The sequence below is a fragment of the Scyliorhinus torazame genome, chromosome 6, assembly GCF_047496885.1.
Source record: "Scyliorhinus torazame isolate Kashiwa2021f chromosome 6, sScyTor2.1, whole genome shotgun sequence".
In the NCBI taxonomy this organism is placed as follows: Eukaryota; Metazoa; Chordata; class Chondrichthyes; order Carcharhiniformes; family Scyliorhinidae; genus Scyliorhinus; species Scyliorhinus torazame.
Window position 1 is genome coordinate 304,690,241 of NC_092712.1, and position 18,305 is coordinate 304,708,545.

The 18,305-nt window shown below is 46.5% G+C and overlaps 1 protein-coding gene across 4 annotated transcripts in view; it reads right to left on the bottom strand.

Moving 5' to 3' along the window:
- LOC140425555 (dnaJ homolog subfamily C member 13) overlaps positions 1–18,305 on the bottom strand; it is a 169,721-nt gene that overhangs the window by 110,195 nt on the left and 41,221 nt on the right. For all 4 annotated transcript variants that reach the window (XM_072509978.1, XM_072509977.1, XM_072509976.1 and 1 more), the window contains exons 5-8: positions 11,408–11,449; positions 9,900–10,100; positions 6,927–7,133; positions 6,589–6,684 (exon numbers count right to left, since the gene is read on the bottom strand). In XM_072509978.1, the coding sequence (XP_072366079.1) occupies positions 6,589–6,684; positions 6,927–7,133; positions 9,900–10,100; positions 11,408–11,449 (546 nt within the window). The remainder of the gene's footprint in view (positions 1–6,588; positions 6,685–6,926; positions 7,134–9,899; positions 10,101–11,407; positions 11,450–18,305) is intronic.

An 18,305-nucleotide genomic window follows, 5' to 3' on the forward strand; every position in this document is an offset into this window, starting at 1 on the left:
CCCCACACCGTTAACATCGACACCACCACTGGGCTCCTGGAGTACCTGGCTGGCAAGAACGGCGGAGGTGCCAGCAACAAAGCCCTCAGGGTGGCACGGCAGTGCAGTGGTTAGCACTACTGCCTCACAGCGCCTAGGATCCAGGTTCAATCCACGCCCCGGATCACTGTGTATGGAGTTTGCACACATTCTCCCCGTGTTTGCGTGGGTCTCACCCTCCACAACTCAAAAGATGTGCTGGGTAGGTGCATTGGTCACGCTAAATTCCCCCTTAATTGGAAAAATTAAAACAACAAAGCCCTCAAACCCGTTCCCCTACATGATGCCGCCTCCACCCTCCCCCAGACCGACCTCTTCTCCACAGCCCATTTCCCCACCATCGCGATGTTCGCCGCCCAATAATATTAAATTCAGCAACGCCAGACCACCGCCCCCAAAATACCCACCTCACCCACAGGCCTTCCCCTCCCACACAGACCCCAAAATTATCCCACTGATTGTCAAAAAAAAGAATTATGGACAAAGGTCGGGAGGTTCTAGAACCAAACAGAAACCTGGGCAGCAGTGTCATTTTCACTGGCTGCACATGTCCAGCCAGCGTTAGCGGCAACACATCCCACCTCTTAAAATTAACCTTCATAACTCTTCACCAATCAAGCCAAATTTAATCTGTGTAGCTGGGCCAAGCTCCGTGCATCCCCACCACCCTAATCAGCAAGTCCCCTAATCTACTTTCTTGCCCTCTGGCATTGATCAGAAACATCTCACTCTTTCCCATGTTCAATATATATCCCGAAAACCAAAATCTCCATAAACCCTCCAATGCTGTTCATTGAGTCCGAGACATAGAATACAAATCATTCACATACAGCAAAACCATATGCTCGGCACCTCCCTCCCCACCCAATCTCCTTCAACACCCGAAGCACCATTGCGAATGGCTCTATCGCCAAGGCAAAAAGAAATGGAGTGCGTGGGGGAGAGCAGGCACCCATCTTGTCCCACGACGTAGGCCAAATTACCCCAAACTCACTCATTAGTACGAACACTCGCCGCCGGCGCCTTGTACAGCAGCCGGACCCAATCCTCAAACTCCTGTCTAAGCCCAAATTGCCCCTGCACCTCAAACAAATACGCCCACTCCACCCGATCAAAAGCCTTCACCACATCCATCACCATCTCCTGCCCCACCGAGGGTAAAATAATCGCATTAAGTACCCACCGCACATTTGCCAACAACTGCCTCCCCTTCACAAATCCCGTCAGGTCCTCCCCTATCACCTGGCACACAGTCCTTAATTCTTGATGCAAGCACCTTCGCCAACAACTTCTCATTAGCTATCATCAACTATATCGGCGGTACGAACCAGACTGCTCCAGGTCCTTATCCTTCTTTACATTTTATAAAACTCTACTGGGAACCAGTCCTGCCCCGGGGTCTACCCTGCCTGCATTGTCCCTATACCATCCATCACCTCCCTCAGCCCAATCGGGTCCCCAGGCCCAGAATCCACTCGTCCTCCACCTTGGGGAACTCCAACCCATCCAGGAACCACCGCATCCCCTCTTCCCTCTTTGGGGGCTCCGACTCATACAATTATAAACCATTTTTGATAAGAAACTGCAGGGACAGATTGGCTGATTGATAGACAATAGGGAAGGTGGTGGGTTAGCTTCGCCATTCACGGGACATTCAGTGCGAGTATGGGGAGAAGGCTAGTCGGCTGCTAGCCCATCAGAGGAGGTGGCAGGCAACTGCATGGGAGATTGCATAGGTGAGGGAGGTGCTGGTGCCGGGAAAATATTAATGACGCACTGAGGCAGGAGATAACGGAGTGTGTGGGGTCGGTGCAATTGGGGGAAGGCACCAGGGCCAGATTGCTATCCGGTAGAATGTGTGTGTGTCAGACTTGGCGCCCCATTGCCTGGATATGTATAACGAATCGTTGGCATTGGGGGAGATGCCAGCCACACTTGCACAGGCTTCTATTTCTTTGATCCCAAAGAAACAAGGTGGGGCTTGTTAAGGGGTGGCAATTGTCAAGCAACATCTGGAGGCTGTTGAATGTAGTAATGACCCCTCACGGGGTAGAGTGCCAGAGGTTATCAAATCAATGAATGCGGAGAAGGCCTTTGAAGGGGAGAATGGTGGAAAACTGTTCGAGGAGCTGCCCTCATTCCCTCAGCTGCCAAAGCATACGATGTTCAGCTTCGGAAGCGGGACGCAGCTAGGGAGATTGGGGGAGTGAAGGAAAGGGGAGGGAGCGTGGTGCGGAGTGGGGTTGGCATCAATGGGGTCTTCAGGGACTTCTACGAGGAATTGCACCGATCCGAGCCCCCACGGGAGGAGGGAGGGATGGGCCGTTTCCTGGACCAATTGAGGTTTCCAAAGGTGGAAGAGGGACTGGTGGCCATGATTGGGCTGGAGGAGCTGATCAAAGGGATAGGAAGCATGCAGGCAGGGAAGGCACCGGGGCCGGACGGTTTCCCGGTCGAGTTCTATAAAAAATATATGGACCTGTTGGGCCCGCTGTTAGTTAGGACATTTAATGAGGCAAGGGAGGGGGTGGCTTTACCCCCGATGATGTCCCGGGCACTGATCTCCTTGATCCTGAAGCGGGACAAGGATCCCCTGCAATGTGGGTCTTACAGACCGATTTCCTTGCTAAATGTAGATGCCAAGGTGCTGGCGAAGGTCTTAGCCACGAGGATTGTGTGCCGCAGATCATCCATGAAGACCAGACGGAGAGACAGTTGAACGCGAATGTGCAGAGGCTTTTGAACGTTATCATGATGCCGGCGAGGGAGGGGGAGGCGGAGATAGTGGTGGCGATGGACGCTGAGAAAGCCTTCGATAGGGTAGAGTGGGGGTACCTGTGGGAGGTGCTGAAGAGGTTCGGGTTTGGGGAGGGGTTTGTCAGGTGGTTTAGGCTGTCGTATGAGGTCCCGATGGCGAGTGTGGCCACAAATAGGAGGAGGTCCGAGTACTTTCGGTTGCACCGAGGGACGAGACAGGGGTGTCCCCTGTCCCCCCCCCTGCTCTTCGCACTGGCGATTAAACCCCTGGCTATGGCACTGAGAGAGTCGAGGAACTGGAGGGGGTTGGTGCGGGGTGGGGAGGAGCATAGGGTGTCACTTTATGCGGACGACCTGCTGCTGTATGTGGCGGACCCGGTGGGAGGAATGCCAGAGGTAATGAGGATCCTTAGGGAATTCGGGGACTTTTCGGGGTACAAGCTCAATATGGGGAAGAGCGAGCTGTTCGTAGTTCAGCTAGGAGACCAGGAGAGTGGGCAGCACAGTAGCATTGTGGATAGCACAATTGCTTCACAGCTCCAGGGTCCCAGGTTCGATTCCGGCTTGGGTCACTGTCTGTGCGGAGTCTGCACATCCTCCCCGTGTGCGCGTGGGTTTCCTCCGGGTGCTCCGGTTTCCTCCCACAGTCCAAAGATGTGCAGGTTAGGTGGATTGGCCATGATGAATTGCCCTTAGTGTCCAAAATTGCCCTTAGTGTTGGGTGGAGTTACTGGGTTATGGGGATAGGGTGGAGGTGTTGACCGTGGGTAGGGTGCTCTTTCCAAGAGCCGGTACAGACTTGATGGGCTGAATGGCCTCCTCCTGCACTGTTAATTCTATGAAATCTATGAGAGGGAGATTGGCGAGCTCCCACTAAAAAGGGCAGAGAGGAGCTTCAGATATTTGGGTGTCCAGGTGGCCAGGAGCTGGGGGGCCCTGCATAGGCTTAACTTTACAAGGCTGGTGAAGCAAATGAAAATGAAATGAAATGGAGGAGGAGTTCAAGAGGTGGGACGCGTTGCCGCTGTCCTTGGCGGGTAGGGTGCAGTCAATCAAAATGACGGTGGCTCCCAAGGTTTTTGTTCCTGTTCCAGTGCCTCCCCGTGTTTATCCCGAAGGCTTTTTCCAGACGGATTAACAGGAGTATAATGGGGTTTGTTTGGGCGCGAGGGATTCAGAGGGTGAGAAGAGTGTTCCTGGAGCGGAGTAGAGATGGGGGGGCTGGCGCTGCCCAACCTCTGTGGGTACTACTGGGCCGCCAATGCGACGATGGTGCACAAGTGGGTGATGGAAGGGGAGGGGACTGCATGGAAGAGGCTGGAGACGGCGTCCTGTGTGGGTACGAGTCTGGGGGCGCTGGCAACGGCGCCGCTGCCACTCCCTCCAAGGAGGTATACCACGAGCCCGGTGGTGGTGGCGGCCCTCAAAATTTGGGGGCAGTGGAGGCGGCATAGGGGGGAAGTTGGGGCCTCAGCGTGGACCCCATTACGGGGGAACCACCGGTTCGCCCCAGGAAGAACAGGTGGAGGGTTTTCGGGGTGGCACAGGGCAAGGATACGAAAGTTGGGGGACCTGTTTGTGGATGGGAAGTTCGCGAGCTTGGGTGAGCTGGAGGAGAAGTACAGGCTCCCCCCCCGGAGAACACCTTCAGGCACTTACAGGTAAGGGCGTTTGCTAGACAGCAGGTGATGGAATTCCAGCGGCTACTGCCACACACAGTACAGAACAGGGTGCTCTCGGGGGGGGTGGGTGGGAGTGGGGAAGATCTCAGAAACTTACCAGGTGCTGCAGGAGGAGGAGGAGGAGGCCTCGGTGGTGGAGTTGAAAGGTAAGTGGGAGGAGGAGTTGGGAGAGGAGATCGAAGAGGGGACGTGGGCAGATGCCCTAGGGAGGGTGAATTCTTCCTCTTCGTGCGCGAGGCTCAGCCTCATACAGTTTAAGGTGCTGCACAGGGCATACATGACCAGGACAAGGATGAGCCGGTTCTTTGGGGGTGAGGACAGGTGGGGCTGAGGACAGGTGTGTTAGGTGCTCAGGGAGCCCAGCAAATCACACCCATATGTTCTGGGCATGCCCAGCGCTGGAGGAATTTTGGAAGGGCACAGCGAGGACGGTGTCGAGGGTGGTAGGATCCAGGGTCAGACCGGGCTGGGGGCTCGCAATATTTGGGGTGGCAGACGAGCCGGGAGTGCAGGAGGCGAAAGAGGCCGGAATTCTGGCCTTTGCGTCTCTGGTAGCCCGGCGAAGGATTCTCCTTCAGTGGAAAGATGCGAGGCCCCCAAGCGTGGAATCCTGGATCAGCGATATGGCAGGGTTCATTAAATTGGAGAGGGTGAAATTCGCCTTGAGAGGGTCGGTACAAGGGTTCTTTAGGCGGTGGCAATCGTTCTTAGACTTTCTGGCAGAACGATAGACATTGGGCAATGGCAGCAGCAGCTCGGGGGGGGGGTTACTTTATTTTTGTTTATGTTATTTACACTGGAGGGTCTGAGGGGGTGTATACACCTGTTGTGTTAAGTCGGGGTGTTAATGTTAATTTATTATTTATGTACGGGGGGGGGGGATTGCTTTTTTAGATTGTGTTTTGTACTGAACCCTGTTGGGTTCTTTTTTCTTTCTCATTTTGTTATTGATATTTTATGAAAACCTTTAATAAAAATTGTTTTTTTTTAAAAAGCATACGATGTTAGATATGTTGTTAACGTTGGATGAACTGGGGTGGATTGTGGATATTTACGGGTGGCTTGTGGAGACAAAGGCGGCACCAGTGGAGGGGATTAAAGCAGAAATGGGAGGAGGAATTGTGGATTGGGGGGTGTAGAGTGAAATAATGCATCAGATCAATTAAACCTCATCCTTTGCGAGGATGAGCCTTATAAAGTTCACGGTGGTGCATAGGGCACATATGACTCAGGCCTATATGAGTGGACTCTTGAGGATATATGCAGGTAATGTGGGAAGGGGCCAGCGAACCACAGTTTTTTTGGGGGTGTTTCTGAGCAGTGATTTTCGAGATTCTGTCAGAGATAGTGGGGGGTGCGGATGTTGCAGCATCAATTGGTGGCGATTTTTGGCATTTCAAATATGCAGGAGCTTCTGGAGGGGAAGGGCGCCGATGTTGGGGCCTTCGCCTCTGATTGCCCGGCGGTTTGAGGTCGGCAGTGCTGCCAGGGATCTCGGTGTGGTTGAGGGATTTGTATGAATTTTTAACACTGGAGAAGATAAAGATCGCTCTCAGGGAGTCGGGTTTAGAGGAGAAAAATAGAAAATTGACAAACTGTTTGAATCATGTTTATATTGGGTTGTTGGATGTGTATGTTACTGATTGTGTTTGGAAGAAAATATATATATATTTTTTAAAACACTTGATATCTCAAACAATCTCAAGCAATCTCAAGCAAGGGGCCTTTAAGAATAACATTTTTCAATCGCATTTCAAACACCACTCGTATCTCAAGCTTATTTATTCTTGCCTATACAATGATCACTGCATTTCAAACTAACTGAAGTACGTGAAACGTTTTGGGTCTGACGGACATTAAAAGTGCTTTGTAGATGCTTCTTCAATGTGGCAATTTAGCAGGCTAAAATATTGGTGTTACAATACTAGTTACCTTTTTGAAATTCCTACACAAGTTGCCAAAAAAAAGAAAATCAGACAGTGAGACATGACATTTTGTCTCACAGTAACTAGAAAGCAGAGGCAGACACTCGAGTCACTTTCCTGCACTGGACTACCTTAAAAAGGGAAGATGCATCGATTAATATATTGATTGAAAAATGATACAAAACCTCTCCCAAAGGCTTTAATGTTGCAATATTGTAGGTGGCTGGATCACGTTCCACTAAACAAGTTTCTGTAAGCGCTAATACTCTCTTTACTGGATCCTAGGGAAAAAAAAGAAATGTAGGCAGAAATGAAACAAGCTGTATTTCCCATGTATGCAAGTAAGGAAGTGATATTTGTGGTTCTCAGCAATAACTTTAAAACCACAAGCCAGAGAAGTGAGAGGGACTACAGCTCTAAGTTGAAGAAAATCTACATTTTCAACAAAATATTCCTGGGCTGCAAACATTGCTCTGGCAGTTTACAATCAACTCCTCCACCTGGTGTCTTAAAAGTATCTTACCCGATGCCTATTTGCAATCTTCTGCACAATGAATTCTGCTAGCGAGGTAATGGATTCATCGTTGCTGTATTTTCCAAAGCGGTGATTCTGGTACAAATCAAACTCAAATGGTTCTTTCCGGATGCGCAGAGATATACCAATAAAGTTGCCTGCATGATCGATTGCACTTTTGATGATCTCGTCCTTTTGCTCAGATGCGAAAAGGTGCTGGAATTTCAACGGGAGACACTGACTCAGAAGGAATCAACTATACAGCAAACGTAACCTCTTGCAAGGGTATCAACAACTTACAATCCTGTAATCCCCTTAACTGCAGAGCAACCCAAGGTACGTCATAAGGACGTTATCAGATAAAATTTGACACCAAGCTATAAATGATATAAAAAGGACAGACGGTTAAAACTTGGTCACAGCGATAGCTTCTAAGATAAAAAGGCAGAGAGATTTTAGGGAGGAATCCTAATGTTTAGGGCCTAGATGGCAGAAAGAGCTGCCACCAACATAAGGAAAAGGAAAATAGAGATGACAAAAGACTAGAATTGTAGGTGGCTCTTGGAGGGATGCAGAATTTGGAGGTTACAGAGATAGAGGGGGGTCAAGAACATTTGAGGGATTTGAAAACGAGCTTGAGCATTTTAAATTCAAGGCCTTGCTAGACCAGTAGTCAATGTAGGTCAGCAACACAGGGGTTATTGGAAAACAGGAACTGGTCCAGGTTAGGATACGGCCAGAGTTTTTGTATGCTCAACCTTTGTCTCCAAACTGAACTATTCCAATGATTGCAAAGGTATGAACGAGGGTTTCAGCAGCTGATGGGCTGAAGTAATGGGTGGAGACAGATTATATTATGGAGGAGGAAGGATGGGGTCTTGGTCACGGAGAGGCTATAGAGTCGAGAGCCAAGTTCAGGGTCAGTTATGGTGAGATTCAGCTTCAGATAGCGGCCAGTGAATCAATGGCGATGAAACGGAGTTGGTGGTGTGCGCCTAAAATAATGGATTTGTATTTCCCAATTTATAAATGGAGGGCAACACTGGATGGCAGTGAAGTGATCAACAGAGGTGGTATTGCAGAACTGGGCTTCAACACACGTGCAATTTGACATGCACTTTTAGATCATGTCACCAAGGGTCAGAGCGGAGGAGGGTGGATCTACATGTGAATCCAGAGATAAGTGTAGAAATAGGAGACTGCATTGCAGTGAATTCTCTGGCTGGGGAATTGATAAGAATGCAATCACGAGGGCTGTCCAACTTAACTGGACAGCAGACAAGGATGGTGTGGTCAACCATGCCAAAGGCCGCAGATTGGATAAAGAGGGACCATGTACCACTGTCAATCGGGACTTTGATATGGGTGATTTTAGCATGGTGGGTGGGATGGAAACCTGCGGCACTAACATGTTGTATCAAAGATAAACATGAAATATAGACACAGATTTAGGATACCAGAAAGGGGAGCTACATTGTCTATTCTAAATCTCACTAAATTGCTGACAAAGGAGGTGGTGATAATATAAACAAAATTAACTCATAGAGCACATCATGGGGGATAGGAGAGAGATGAGAAGCCAGAAGGAGGGCAATGAGGTACCTTAGGGAATTGTGGTTTGGTGGACTGAGTGAAGGGAGGAATGCAGCAGATGCAGCTAAAGGAATAATCACAATTTTAGAAGTCACCCATGAGGCTCTTTGGACTTGCTGTTTTAGTTGAGGGTGGAGAGGACATGGCGTTAAGACATTAGTTAGGGTGAAAAATAACCTGGGGGTGTTGCTAATTCAGAGTAGTGATTCAGAGCTGCTTCAACTAGGGTGTGGGACCAGATAGTGATTTATGTGGTCCAGCCTGATCAGGCAATGAATGCCAAAACCAATTGCCCACCGTAAACGTACACAATAGTGTCCTTTAGACCTGGGGGAGTGGAGATGGGGCTATACCATGTGGAAAAAACCCCGGATGGGACAAAGACATCAAAGCTAGAGGTGAGAATTCAACTGAACAGATTGGTGCCCACACAAGTATTGAGCAGAGTGTCTAGGGACAGGCAGCTGGGGAATTTGAAAGTTGTGTTGTCAGTAACTGGTGTTGTCAGTAACTTGGGGGAAGATTATTTTCCAGAGAAAACGCAGCAGGAAGTGGGGTTGAGCAGGGAAAAGGATACAAGTGAAGAGAGTTACAAAAAAGTGATCAGGTGCCATCTGATGCGTGATTGAGAATGGAGAGAATACATGAGGTGGTAAAGTCAAACGACCACAACCAGGACTGGATTGGATTGGTTTATTGTCACATGTACCGAGGTGCAGTGAAAAGTATTGTTCTGCGTGCAGCTCAGACAGATCATTCGTGTATGAATAAAAATACACAATGTGCATAAAATACACAATGTACATTAAAACACAACGCAAATACATAGACACAGGCATCGGGTGAAGCATACAGGAGCATAGTACTACTCAGTAGCCAGGGTCATTTAGGTGTCTGATAAGAGCAGTGAAGAAGCTGTTTTTGAATCTGTTGGTTTGTGTTCTCAGACCTTTGTATCTCCTGCCAGGTGGAAGAAGTTGGAAGAGTGAATAAGCTGTTGGGAGGGGCCTTTGATTATGCTAGAATTATGACTAGCAGAGGGAGCGGTTTAAGGGAGGACAGGGAAGAGTGAACTCAGAAAAGGAAGGCAGGGGTGATTTGAGATTGAAGTTGAAATCACAGAGGATGGAAAATGACTAATCACAGAAGTTGAAAATTGAAGCCAAGAAAACAGTGGATGCTCCAAGTGGTCAGATACTCAACCAGTTACTATATATGCATAGTTTCCATTTCCAGCATAATATTAAATTGCCCCCAAAATAACATTTTCATTGCTAAAGAAACCACTTCTCCAAAAATTGAGATTAGACAGCTTAATTTATAAATAAGCACTTTAATGCAAATACAAGCAAATTTATTTAAAACTGACCAAATTGGAAAAAAACTTACCAATCGACTAAATCCTCCGTGAATTATACAAAATCCTCCCTGATAATCGGAGAGTTCCGCAAATCCTTCAATGTTTTTGTAGTCATAGGAACAGAGAATTTTATTAGTTGAAGGATCAATCTGATCTATCCCTCCGGGTGTAACTTCAAGGACCACCGACTTTCTAGTATCAGTCCAATGATGCTTGTAACAGTTAAAGCGCTAAAAAGAAACAAAGAAATGTAAAAAAAAAATCTTGATTTTAATAAAATTGTAATTAACCATTCACTAATATCATGCACAGGACATCAGGATATATGCAATGATACCAAATCTTTGAAAGAAATCAAAGCAGCCATTCGTGTGTTGCTAGTTTAACAGATAGTATGACAGTAAATGTTCAATGCATTGTATATGTACCTGTAGGGCATGCAACTTCATCATACCTAGACTGCAAACAGTAACAATTCTATTTTGCACACTTATCCATCTTTATTTCCTCAAGAGCCCAAAGAGTGTCAATTTGTTAAGCAGTTCACAACATGGATTTTACTACAAAGAAACAAATCATCAATAGGACAAAGGCATATAGGCCAGTCTTTTTACACCATCAATCGAGCCAGACTCAGATCCAGACACGAGATAGAACATAGCGTGCAGAAGGAGGCCATTCGGCCCATCGAATCTGCACCGACCCACTTAAACCTTCACTTCCGCCCTATCCCCGTAACCCAATAGCTCCTCCTAACCTTTTTGGACACATGGCCAATCCACCTAATCTGCACATCTTTGGCCTGTGGGAGGAAACCGGAGCACCCGGAGGAAACCCACGCAGACACAGGGAGAACATGCAGACTCCGCACAGTGATCCAGCGGGGAATCGATCCTGGGACCCTGGCGCTGTAAAGCCACAGTGCTATCCACTTGTGCTACCATGCTGCCCACAAATGAGATGAAAGGGGTGTATCCAATACACTGCATTTCCCAAGTGCGCATGAGTGACACCAGCCCACTGCACCAGGCAGCAATGTTGGAGATCAGGTCAGGTTACGGGAGAAGGGAGGGATCAATGGTAATAGAGGAAGGAGATAACATTTAGGGTAGTTAAGCAATTTCAGATGTTAATTGAGCTACTCTGTATTTCCAGTATTTACTGCTTTTATTTTATTCGCTCTGGTACAAGTTCAGACAAAAGTACTTTAAAACAGCCCAAACTTAGCCGTAAAAGCAGAAAGCGCTCGAAATATTCAGCAGCATTTATGGAGAGAGGAACAGATCTCATGTGTCCAGTCGAATAGGACTCTCCTTCAGAACCCAGAAAAAATATATTAATGACAAGTTTAGATTTCAGAGTGAAAGATCTGGTGACCTAGAAGGTTGAACCAACACTTCAGAATCTTCTTTCAAATTAAAGTTTCTGTTTATGATTTTGCTCATGGTATTTTACAATGATGTTCAACTATACTAGAAACCATTAAAAATTCATAGCAGGTTAAGATTTCTGAATGAGAACATGTCTGGCAACTGACCTTTCCAGTGATTTTCCCCTCCGAAAACTCCGTTCTGAAGCGCTGTGTAATGAAAACAATGTTGCATAACTTGTTTGGCAAAAGAAATATAGTAGGCAATTTTTCACCAAGGCTAAATAAAATATCTGCATCAATATGGCATTCTAGTGTTAATATTTACATTTTAGTAGCTTAGCAAATATATCAAGTGACACAGCAGACCGATCCCATGTTTAACCAGCAGATCTGGCAGCATCTACGGGGAGAAAAACAGAGTTAACATTTCAGATCAATGAAAGGTCATCAACCTGAAACATTTAACACGGTTTCTCTCTCCAGAGATGCTACCAGACCAGCTGAACATTGCAGCACTTGCAGTGTCTTTATTTCAAGATTCCCAGCATCTGCAGCTTTTATTTTTGTCCCAGGTCTGTGCCAAATAAGCTGATCAGTGATTGAACACGGCAATTGGTGTGAGCATCTGACAAGGTGCGTGCAAAGAACACAATAAACAGAGCTCGTATTCCTGATCACTAAACCGGAAGTCTCCTAGAAGTCCACATTTGTGGATCAAGAACGAAAAACGGATCATGTTTCATTCAGGTAATAGCTGCCACATTTTGATGCATATTTTTGGAGTAAGATTATGTACCAATATTCTCCTATTTTTCAAAATGAATAAAATATCTCCCCTGCTTTGCCAACCCTTCATTTGTTTTAGAAGTAGAGCATCTTTAAATGGCAGCCAGATTTACTGCAAGTCAGTTCCCAAGACTCTATCAGGCAATAAAACCTGATAATGACATCATCTCAAAACCTTTTACCATCTGGTTAGGCCCCAGCTGGAATACTGTGTGCAGTTCTGGTCACAACACTACAGAAAGGAAGTGATTACACTGGAGAGGGTGCAGAGGAGATTCGCCAGGATGTTGCCTGGGCTGGATAGTTTCAGCTATCAAGAGAGACTGGATAGGCTGGGGTAGTTTTCCTTGGAGCAAAGGTGGCTGAGGGGTGACCTGATTGAGGTGTATAAAATTATGAGGAACACAGATAGGGTGGATAAGAGATACTTTTTCCCCTTAGTGGAGGGGTCAATAACCAAGTGACATAGATTTAAGGTACAAAGAACAAAGAAAAGTACAGCATAGGAACAGGCCCTTCAGCCCTCCAAGCCTGTGCCGACCATACTGTCCGTCTAAACTAAAATCTTCTACACTGCCGGAGTCCGCCGGAGTCCGTATCCCTCTATTCCCATCCTATTCATGTATTTGTCAATATGCCCCTTAAACGTCACTATCGTCCCTGCTTCCACCACCTCCTCCGGCAGCGAGTTCCAGACACACACTACCTCCTGTGAAAAACTTATCTCGTACATCTACTCTAAACCTTGCCCCTCGCACCTTAAACCTATGCCCCCTAGTAATTGATCCCTCTACCCTTGGAAAAAGCCTCTGACTATCCACTCTGTCTATGCCCCTCATAATTTTGTAGACCTCTATCAGGTCGCCCCTCAACCTCCGTCGTTCCAGTGAGAGCAAACAGAGTTTATTCAACCTCTCCTCATAGCTAATGCCCTCCATACCAGGCAACATCCTGGTAAATCTCTTCTGCACCCTCTTGAAAGCCTCCACATCCTTCTGGTAGTGTGGCACCCAGAATTGAACACTATACTCCAAGTGTGGCCTAACTAAGGTTCTATACAACTGCAACATGACTTGCCAATTCTTATACTCAATGCCCCAGCCAATGAAGGCAAGCATGCCGTATGCCTTCTTGACTACCTTCTCCACCTGTGTTGCCCCTTTCAGTGACCTGTGGACCTGTACTCCTAGATCTCTTTGACTTTCAATACTCTTGAGGGTTCTACCATTCACTGTATATTTCCTACCTGCATTAGACCTTCCAAAATGCATTACCTCACATTTGTCCGGATTAAACTCCATCTGCCATCTCTCCGCCCAAGTCTCCAAACGGTCTAAATCCTGCTGTATCCTCTGACAGTCCTCATCACTATCCGCAATTCCACCAACCTTTGTGTCGTCTGCAAACTTACTAATCAGACCAGTTATATTTTCCTCCAAATCATTTATATACACTACGACCAGCAAAGGTCCCAGCACTAATTCCTGCGGAACACCACTAGTCATAGATTATCATAGAATTTACAGTGCAGAAGGAGGACATTCGGCCCATCGAGTCTGCACCGGCTCTTGGAAAGAGCACCCCACCCAAGGTCAACACCGCCACCCTATCCCCATAACCCAGTAACCCGACCCAACACTAAGGGCAATTTATTATGGCCAATCCACCTAACCTGCACATCTTTGGACTGTGGGAGGAAACCGGAGCACCCGGAGGAAACCCACGCACACACGGGGAGGATGTGCAGACTCCGCACAGACAGTGACCCAAGCCGGAATCGAACCTGGGACCCTGGAGCTGTGAAGCAATTGTGCTATCCACAAGGCTACCGTGCTGCCCTCCACAGCCCCCCCAATCAGAAAAGCCCCCTTCCATTGCTACTCTCCGCCTTCTCTGACCTAGCCAGTTCTGTACCCACCTTGCCAGCTCAGCCCTGATCCTTTGTGACTTCATCTTTTGTATCAGTCTGCCATGAGGGACCTTGTCAAAGGCCTTACTGAAGTCAATATAGACAACATCCACTACCCTATCTGCATCAATCATCTTTGTGACCTCCTCGAAAAACTCTATCAAGTTAGTGAGACACGACCTCCTCTTCACAAAAACATACTGCCTCTCACTAATACGTTCATTTGCTTCCAAATGGGAGTAGATCCTGTCTCGAAGAATTCTCTCCAGTAATTTCCCTACCACTGACGTAAGGCTCAACGACCTGTAGTTCCCTGGATTATCCTTGCTACCCTTCTTAAACAGAGGAACAACATTGGCTATTCTCCAGTCCTCCAGGACATTACCTGAAGACACTGAGGATCCAAAGATTTCTGTCAAGGCTGCAGCAATTTCCTCTCAAGCCTCCTTCAGTATTCTGGGGTAGATCCCATCAGGCCCTGGGGACTTATCTACCTTAATATTTTTCAAGACACCCAACACCTCGTCTTTTTGATCTCAACGTGGCCCAGGCTATCTACACACTCTTCTCCAGACTCAACATCCACCAATTCCTTCTCTTTGGTGAATACTGATGCAAAGTATTCATTTAGTACCTCGCCCATTTCCTCTGGCTCCACACATAGATTCCCTCGCCTGTCCTTCAGTGGGCCAACCCTTTCCCTGGCTACTCTCTTGCTTTTTATGTACGTGTAAAAAGCCTTGGGATTTTCCTTAACCCTATTTACCAACACCATTTTGTGGCCCTTTTTAGCCCTCCTGACTCCTTGCTTAAGTTCCTTCCTACTTTCCTCATATTCCACACAGGCTTTGTCTGTTCCCAGCCTTCTAGCCCTGACAAATGCCTCCTTTTCCTTTTTGACGAGGCCTACAATATCTCTCGTTATCCAAGGTTCCTGAAATTTGCCGTATTTATCTTTCTTCTGCACAGGAACATGCCGGTCCTGAATTCCTTTCAACTGACACTTGAAAGCCTCCCGCATGTCAGATGTTGATTTACCCTCAAACATCCTGCCCCAATCTAGGTTCTTCAGTTCCCGCCTAATATTGTTATAATTAGCCTTCCCCCAATTTAGCACATTCACCCTAGGACCACTCTTATCCTTGTCCACCAGCACTTCAAAACTTACTGACTTGTGGTCACTGTTCCCGAAATGTTCCCCGACTGAAACTTCTACCACCTAGTCAGGCTCATTCCCCAATACCAGGTCCAGTACAGCCCCTTCCCTAGTTAGACTATCTACATAATGGGCAGGAGGTTTAGAGGAGATGAGGGGGAAAACCATTTCACCCAGAGGGTGGTTGGAATCTGGAATGCATTGCCTGAGAAAGGGAACTTTAACTTAGATCAGCACTTGAAATGCCATTGCATAAAACACTACGGACCAAGTACTGGAAAATGGGGGTAGAATAGTTAGGTGCTTGATGGTCAGCTCGGGCGCAATGGGCCACAGGACCCCTTTTCCGTGCTGTAAAACTATGATAGGGCAGCACGGTGGCACAGTGACTTCACAGCTCCAGGGTTCCAGATTCAATTCCCAGCTTGGGTCACTGTCTGTGCAGAGTCTGCATGTTCTCCCAGTGTCTGCGTGGGTTTCCTCCCACAGTCCCAAGGATGTGCAGGTTAGGTGGATTGGCCATATCTTTTTTATTAAAACTGTAAATAATATGTACAAGGCCAAACGGTACAAACACAAATTTTGTGTTGGAGAAACAGGGTACCCTCCCCTCAGTACAGGGGAGGGAGGGGGCGGATACTCTGATTATTAAAACAGTTCACAACACTTTTCTACAGAAAACACATGGTACAAGCACTAAACTTTGCGATGGAGAGACCAGATACCCTCGCCTCTGTACCAACAGAAGGGAAAGGAAGGGGGTTGGTGGGGAGAGAGGGGAAAGGAGGATGGTGGGGAGGGAGGGAGTCAGGGTGTTGGTGGAAGGGGGCCCCAATAGGACAATGCCTGAACTATCTACGGAGGCAGAAAAACCCTCCAAAAGAACCTTCAATTACGATGTGCCAGATTCCAGGCGTTCCCCAGAGGTGAGGGGCGACAGTGTCAGGCACGAGTGATCCCTGCACCCCATTGCAGAGAGCCTCATGTGCACCCTGCACTCCCGACACTGGGCGCCTGTCCTAAATTGCCCCTTAATTGGCAAAAATTAATTGGGTACTCTTAAAATTTTTTATTTTTTTAAAATCTGGGTCACTGTCTGTGTGGAGTTTGCACATTCTCCCCGTGTTTGCGTGGGTTTCTCCCCCACAATCCAAAAATGTGCAGGCTAGGTGGATTGGCCACGCTAAATTGCCCCTTAATTGGAAAAAATGAATTGGGCACTCTAAATTTTAAAAACAAAAATAAATATGCTGTAATTAGTGGCACATGAATACAGCTGTTAAAGTGGAGCCTCAACCTACTCATTGGTCACAATTTAAAACTCATTAGCATTCTTGGTGCTCTACAAAATGTTATAAAATCAAGTTACAGCTACACGGTTAAGATCCAGAACTCGAACAGAAAAGATTTTGTCTTCGCTGAAACTAAAGACAGTTTTCCCCGAACATGGCCAAATAACCTGCGCGTAGTAATTATCTGCTGGATTTAGCTTGTAGTTTATATAATATTGGATTTTCTTTGGGAACAAATGGGTACCGAGTTCAGTAAATGTAGGTAGTTGGGAACCAATGGGTAACTTCATGTGTGGGTATCGCCATCAGTGCAATTAAGCGTTGTAGTTCTTCTTGTTGTATGTTTCTTTATTTTTAAGCTAATAAATATTCTTCATTAATTGTTCACACAACAACTGGACTATTCCTCCCTGATTCGCGTACCTTTTCTCAGTGTAGCAAATTGAAAATATACACAACTTAAGAACCAGGGTTCCAAGTTACCCTTCTGGGTTTTGGGATGCTCTTGCATTTAACATCTGTGGGGTTAACATATCCCAATGGGTTTAACTGAAGAGGGGTGGGAGGAGGCTTGTATGAGGCATAAACACAAACAATACTGATCCAGCACGAGTCATTCCCTCTTCTCTAACACCTTCTGGTCTCATATGATCTTCAACATAATACAATTTTTCTGTTGGATCAATTCTCCACATCTCCTGGCTTTTCTCCATGGAAATACCTTCAGCAATACATTTCCGATATTCTATCCTTCAAATACATTCTGAACTCACCTCACCCGCTCCTCTCCCATTCCCCCAGATACCTGTTGCCAAACCAGATGTTCCAAGCTGATTCCACCTGTTCTACGGCAACTTCTTGATCCCATCGTAGAATCTCTTGACTATAATTATAGACTCACTCCTAAAATCTCCTCCCCATTCCCGGTTTATTACCAGGACATATCTATCCTAATCTTACTCTGTACCCATTCCCATTCAAGTTGAATTTGTGCATCCATTTGTCTGTGCATGTTGGCTGTTGCTTCAAACCCAGAGTCCATCACCTCAATTTCCCTTCTCTTTATCTCCTCTTGTCATCATACCTTTCACTTCATCACTTCAGGCACCCTGCTCTCAAAAATCCCTACCCCAATCTTTGACCACCCTGCCCAGCCCCAAGCCCCGAAATTCCTGCCCTAGACCTCTCTCTTTTAAGACGCTACTTTAAACCGTCCTCTGACTTAAGCATTTCACCTGCCTCAACATCTCCTTACGTGGCTCCCAATTTGAGTGTTTGGGACATTTTTAATGTAGTTAAAATGCTATATTAATGCAAGTTGTTGTTCTTTCTAGCACAAGAAAGCATTTGAACAAAACTTTAGGTAGTGTTTATTTAAAAAATTGTTCGACCTAATGCTTCAAAACACAGTTCAAGAGATGCTCTCAATATTGGTTAAGGGCTCTAAATATTAGTCTTAAATTCACCATCATAAATACAACTTTCTCCGTGCTGAAAGACCTAGGTGAAGAAACCACTAGCAGGGCTGAAGATAATAGAAAAGAACGCAAGCATAAATCAGATAAGATCAGGAGGATTGCAGAAAATAGTACTGATCATCTAGATTTCAAGACAGCGCAAGAAGAAAGAACGTGTACAATATACGAGCTCAGAAAGGATCTGGAATTAACTGATATAGCTTTTGCCCCCGACTCAAGAGTCTCTGACTGATAGATACTAGTGATTTACCTGCAGTTAAATAGCAGATACAGTACATTCTACTGTTACTTCAAAGTTACAGTTGCTCAATTATCTATTTTGACTGAAGACATTTTTAAAGCAAATGCACAGCACAATACCACAGGAACACGAAAAACAAAGCAACTGATTACAAATGAATGTACTGCACAATGTTCGATTGTGCCGGTGCAGACTCAAAGG